This window comes from Dermacentor albipictus, chromosome 9, assembly GCF_038994185.2.
Source record: "Dermacentor albipictus isolate Rhodes 1998 colony chromosome 9, USDA_Dalb.pri_finalv2, whole genome shotgun sequence".
In the NCBI taxonomy this organism is placed as follows: Eukaryota; Metazoa; Arthropoda; class Arachnida; order Ixodida; family Ixodidae; genus Dermacentor; species Dermacentor albipictus.
The window spans coordinates 82,434,157-82,440,597 of NC_091829.1; the positions used below are offsets into that span (position 1 = coordinate 82,434,157).

General features: G+C 49.7%; 1 protein-coding gene across 1 annotated transcript; it reads left to right on the forward strand.

The window, feature by feature from the left end:
• The first annotated feature begins 385 nt into the window (after positions 1 to 385).
• On the forward strand, positions 386 to 5,743 carry LOC135914998 (polycystin family receptor for egg jelly-like). Its single transcript, XM_065447934.1, has 2 exons — positions 386 to 573; positions 3,053 to 5,743. The coding sequence occupies exons 1-2, from the start codon at positions 400 to 402 to the stop codon at positions 5,234 to 5,236; spliced, it is 2,358 nt and encodes a 785-aa protein (XP_065304006.1). The 5' UTR covers positions 386 to 399; the 3' UTR covers positions 5,237 to 5,743.
• Positions 5,744 to 6,441: the final 698 nt, after the last annotated feature.

A 6,441-nucleotide genomic window follows, 5' to 3' on the forward strand; every position in this document is an offset into this window, starting at 1 on the left:
GGTCGTGGTCGTCAACGACAACGTCGGGCAGTACGTCTACGACCTGCTAGCAGTAACCATCGAAATCGGCTCTTGCAGCGACATCACGCTGGAGACCGTCGACGACTACACCAGGCAAAGCCAGCAGAACAGCCCCGACGCAATACTCTCGTACATCAAGAGTTCCGCCATGTTGTTCAACTCGGAGTTTTACAAACGATGCAACCGTCCCGGCAGCACCGTTGGGACCACAAATTTGAGCCGCGACGCTGACGTCTTCGACGACTACATCGGCTATCTGAAGAACAGCCCCGTGACCACTGAGAAGAACTTCACAATGCGATCAGCATCCTCCAGGTGCTCATCCCAGACAACAACTCCGCCACGACAAAAAACTTTACAGATGCGGTGATTGAGCTCATGGATGACTATGCCAGCGCCTTCTCCAAGCTGACTTCAATTGAGAGCAACTGGAGGGTCGCGGACCTAACTGCCAGCATTGGGGGAGAACTTATTGATGGACTGACCGCACTGCTTGACCTCAAGGCCCCTACCCCTCAGGAACTACCAGTGGAACTACCAGGCGATTTCCATGTAAGTGGCGTGGTTTGCCTTAGACGGCAGACATTAAATAGCAATAGTCAACTTGAAGGCAGGCAAAAGCAATTGAGGAATCGCTTTAGAGCACTCTTTCAACACAGCACATATATATGGGTCGCGTATTGTCCTGTTGCATGGGCGCTTGCCGTCTTTGAACACGTGACCCCGCAACCATTCTGTGTTCTGGCTTCCCTTTTCACATACGGTAAACTATGTTTCCTTATGATTTAGTATTCAGAACAAAGTCTGCAGTGAACCAATACATTTTTTTTTATTTCCTGACCTCGAGCCAACATGGGAAAATGTGTCTACAAGAAAGACGCATTGTCGGGTCATTATCAATAATACAAGCGCATTCCACTGCGACGATGCGTACGTACAAGCTTCGTTCGGTTGTTTCTTCCTGTTTCTTTCCTGATTGTGGATTTGCCTCACAGAAACTCATTTATTTTAGAAGGGGCACTGCCTGCAGAAATCACGAACTCTAGCTCTCGCTTATTCGTTCTGCATGGTAATTGAACATCGCATAGTTTCCAGAAGATACTTCTTTCACGTGAAGCATGCCACAGTTTGCGTCATATGTGCAACATGTTATTCTATACAGTCAATAAGGGTGGCAGAGGCCAGTCACGATTTCGCTGCAATTAAGTCTTTCAACTTCACTGGCACCTCCTGAGTGAACTAAGTTGCCCTCAGGGTGCATCGTATGGCGTCAGAGCCGGCAGCGCCATCTCTTGGCTCTCCGAAGTGTAACCGCCGTAAACAGTTCACCGCCGGGCGGTAGAGAACTCGCGCAATAATAGCGCAATGCCATAGCAGATAAGCTAGCGCGCTGCAGGTAAGGATAACCCATGTTAAGTTGCGCTAGTAAACGTCATGCATTATATATGTCACAGTGACTTCACCCCTACACGGAATTCTCTCTGTCGAGCACAACTGTACTGAAGAAAGACGGTAAGTGTATAGATATTATCAGTAGTGACAGCACCTCAGTTTCAGCACAGAAGCTTTGCATGCAGTGAAGTTGTCAATTAAAACAAAAAAGAAAAAAATGCTTCTTAACGATGCATGACGTAGTGGGTGATGAGTGTACTCCTTCTCGGCTCGGAGCGCCGACCCAGTATGCCGCCGCGTAATCCACTGCTCATGGATAGGTTCATTTCACTGTCATTCCAACTATTCGAACGATAGCTGCGCCTGAGGGCGCAGCTATGAGGGCGCTTAACGATCACCTTAGCATGAGGGCGCTTAACGATCCACCTTACAGCCCTGAAGTGGTTGTTGCCCCTTCTTGTAGGCAAAGCCTTCTTTGGAGCTATCAGATTAATTTGGCGTGCGTCGGATTTGGGTACCTCGCCAATCCTGGCTATTTGGCTCTCGTCAAATCAGACATTTTGAGGCCTTCTAAGTGCACGTAGGACCAGACGCACGTACATACAAACAAAGGCGTCACATTGAAGCTTTGAACAAAAAAAAACCGCACCAAGTTATTGTTGAGCTTTGTACAGAAAAGTATTGTTCCGTAACTGGCGGAAGTACGGAATGACCCACAGATGCGCTCGTTAATTCAAACTACGCGCATAATGCCGTAACCGCATATGTGGCTTTACTCAACTAAAAAAAAATGGCCCGAACCCAGAGGCTGTGCAGTCTCAAAATGTGCCCGGAAAGTATATAGTGCAGTTTTACCACCAAACCTATTGGTACACTAGTCGGCCAAAAAAAGACCTTTCCTTTTTTGGATGTCATCCGCTGTTGACTCGCCTTTTGATTTTCAACCTACAGGGCGCCGTCCTCTTCGACAACGTCATGGGCCCCTCAATAAGTGAGGTCGCAGATTCACTGACAAGTGCTTGGCAAACAGCATCATAGGTGCACAAAACACACATAGTTCTGTCATCACTACGCTTTTCTCGTGCCTACAGACGAAATGGTCATTAAAGGGAGCGTTCATACATCCGACGTGTCAGCATCGTGTACCAAGATACCATGCATTGTGAATGTGCCGCGAAAGTCAATTTATGCTCATTTCAACTGATTCCTTGCCCATTGCCCAAGGATTAAGCAGGTCGCTTCTGCTCCTCCGTTTGAAATGGCTATGATAAACTCGAAACTTGCTGTTTATTCAAACGTCAAAGCGACAATTTTTCTAAGGAGCGATATTAATCATTAAGAACGGTTAAGAACGGTTAGTACGGCGTTGTGTATCTCACAGCGTGCAGGTTTAGGCTTCTGTGTGGGTTTTAAAATGAAATTGGAAAATTCCTGTAAAGAGAAAACCGACAAAACATTGAAAATTCGACACCCGCCTAAGTATGTCACGTGTACGCAAACTGTTCCACCTGCTGCCCATAAAAATCTATTAGTTATGCTGTTGAGGTAAAAGGCAACCGTTAAATAGAAATGCTTTTCACAAGAACGGGAAACAGCGTTGTGCGGAACTTATAGCTCATGTTTGGTATTTCTTTTTCAGCCCGATTCCGAGTGCGGAACTGTGGCGAAACTGGTACGCAGTGTGGCCCGAGTAGCCGCGGGTGTGTCACGCGTGGTGGACACCGAGCAGAACGACGCGAAAATCAACGCCAGGGACTACGAAGTGTGGATTCGAGAGTCTCAAAGGCGAGGCTTCCTCGGCACATCCGGCGGCAGCAGGGTTCGCGTCGAAGGCAGCGTCGACGCACAAACGGCCATAGTGTTTCCGTCTAATCCATTTCGATGTCACGAGACGGCAAAGCTGATAAACACCCAGGTTGTAGGCGTCGAGGCGGCACGAGGCCCCGCAGAAACTCCCTTCAGCGTCCGTGTGCCTACGGAGAGCTACTTGAAAAGGCCAACACCACTCGACTGGGACGGACACGCGGGCACCTACGAAACATCGTTCTCAAACGTTTCCATGCACGTGATTAACGTGACCGAAGCAGACGTGTTCCTGAAGATCGACGTGTTCACCTTCGACACCCAAACAAGATTTATAACCGCCGTCGTCTCTGGTCGACGTCCATCTAGGTTGGACTTCCTCGAGCAGAACAGGTTTCATCTTGCAAGCAACGTGCCGCACGAGAACCGAATCGAATTTGTCCAGAAGCCTGCTCTGGTCACGGTGGCTGTTATACCGCTTACTAACAGTTCGAAAGCCAGGTTACTTGACCCGTATCGCAGGAGGGGTGACGAGAACGGCAGCGCGACTTACACGATGAAGTCGCACTTCTACAGCTGCCTTTTCTGGAACAATACGGAACAAGCGTACTCGAGTTCAGGATGCCGCGTTCTCGCGGATTCTGACGAACAGTTTGTTCACTGCGCTTGCGAGCACAACTCCATTTTCGCGGGCGGATTGTTCATCGCTCCGCACCCGATCGACTTCACCAATTTGGGTTCCCTTCTGTTGACCATGTCAAGAAACATTGTGATGGCCGTAATTATATCAGCGGTGTGGCTCGTCTATTTGCTGGTCATGGTGTGGGCCGCGAAGCAAGACGCGCTAGACGAAGGCGCCGCGGGCATAGAGTACCTCACAGAGAACGAGCAGGACGATGCGTTTGGCTATCTCGTATCTGTGTACACGTGGTTCCTCAAGGGCTCTGGGACCACGAGCCGAGTGCTTCTCGTTGTCCACGGGTCTGACGACGAATCCCGTGAAGTGGTCCTTCGCGACGGCGCGCGAAACCCATTGGCGCTTCAGGCCGATGGCCGAGACTGGTACTTTCTAAGCCATCCGTCAAGCCTTGGAGATGTTGAAGCAATTTCTTTGACCCTGGAGCTGAAGGGCTACGCGAGCTCCTGGTACCTGAGCACAGTTGTCGTGAGGGACCTTCAAACGGCCTCACAGGTGGTTTTCATCGTCGACGACATGCTGACCCCGGACGCGTACAAAGGAGCTTCGACCTTTACCTTCCACGTTGCCGATGAGGGGAGTCTTCGCAACCCGTGGCGAATCTTCACCGCCAGAATCATCCGCTACTTTCGCGAGGAGCACCTCATCTTCAGCATTTTCAGCCGCTTGCCGACCAGCAACTTCACTCGCAAGCAGCGTGCCTCGCTGGCCCTGCTGCTCGTCACCACGGGCATGATGGTCAGCCTCATGTTCTACGGCCTGGACGCCGACGAAGAGGAATACTTCAACTGGCGTTTCTTGTACACGCTACTCGAGTTACCAACGCGGCCCGAGCTCGTCATTGCCCTGCAGTCAACGATCCTCGTCACACCGTTCGCATTCCTGGTCGTCTTTCTCTTAGAGAAGTCCCGGCCACTGGCATTTCGACGAAAGCCTACAGTGCCCAAGGTGTACGTCGAAGACGTAGTAGAAGACTGGGTTCACGACACGGACACGTCTACCGGTTCAGCCAAAATGGGACAGGTGCCCAGGGAGCGTCTTACGAGCAGCGTGCAGCTGCCGCTGTTCCCAACCTGGGTCTCCGTATTCGCCTGGCTCCTCTGTTTATCCGCTTCCCTGGTAGCCTCGGTGCTCGTCATACTCTACGGCCTGACGTACGGTTATCGTCGAAGTCTGTCGTGGGTGCGCTGCAACTTCATCAACATTTTCCTGGGTGAATTTGTGGTGAGCCCGCTCAAGATCCTGTGCCTTTCGGCAGTCATGGCTTGCGTGCTGAAGGCGCCTGTAGAGATGGAGAATATACCGGTGCGCTTTATTGAATAGTCGCTACAATCGATTTTTGGGAGTGACTCGGACACAACATTTCAGTATAGCTGCCTGTTGCGAATCATGTGACTATGCTGGAATCATGGATCGTTCTTTCCCTCGATTCGCCTTTTACAGTGCACTAGGCAAACACTCAATGGAGCAGCATGCATTGTCTTCGCTTGAACATACATCCTACGAACGTTCCAATATTTGAATTGTGCTGCACTATAGCCGACGTAGCCGTGGCTAAGCTCAATCTGTGGACACGCAACATATTCGCTTAGACTCGGGACAGTCGCACAACTCATGTGGTACACCGCATTACAGGCAGCTATTTTGGTGACCAAATTATGGATATCTTTCTCTTGGCTGGCAATAATAAAGTATATTGATTTAAATGTTCCTAGGGGCTGCGCTAGAAGGAGACTGCGAGACATTTGTCTTCAACTAAATGAACATTTATTGCAAGAGTGACATCATGTTAGGACTAAGTAAATTGATAAATAAAAAGCAGGGAGTGTAACCAGGACTCAGCCCGGTTGGCTACCCTCTATTGGGAAGGAAAGGGGGCTGGAAACGAATAGGAGAAGTAGCGAAAGTCCACTGCGGATATCGACGACGTGGTAGCAGTTGTCTGCTATCACTGACCGTCACTCTTATGGAATCTCAGGCGGCCACTTAATGCCGTAGCTTTCCAAGTTCGCAGCAGCGCTTTTGTGGCTTTTGGTAGCTGCGACATGCGAGGCGATAGTCCCAAGAACTTGTTCATGGTGAACGGTTTCTTATCTAACCGATTTAGAGCTGTGCAGAGGTCGTCTTCCATTTCTAAAAGATAGGCAATAGCGCAGTAGGTGTTCTACTGTGTCCTCGACACCGCAGGCATTGCACTCGACGCTATCAGCCACATCAATCATACACGTGTACGCATTGGTGAATGCAACGCCCAAGCGTAAGCGGTACAACATTGTTCCTTCACTTCGCAGAAGTCAGCCAATGTGCGACTTGCTATAGTGCAGACGAAAAAGGACGCATAATAATCACGTTCTAGAGCACGAACAGACGACAGCGAACCATCACCGTCTGGGGAGTTGTAAATGCTGCACTTTTTTCCATATGCTTACGTAAAAAAACTGTGCATTTGCACAATTATGTAAAACGTGTGGTAAATGAATTTAGCTTTCTAGGTTTCCAATTGAGCGCCCAGGAACGCAAACTCATTA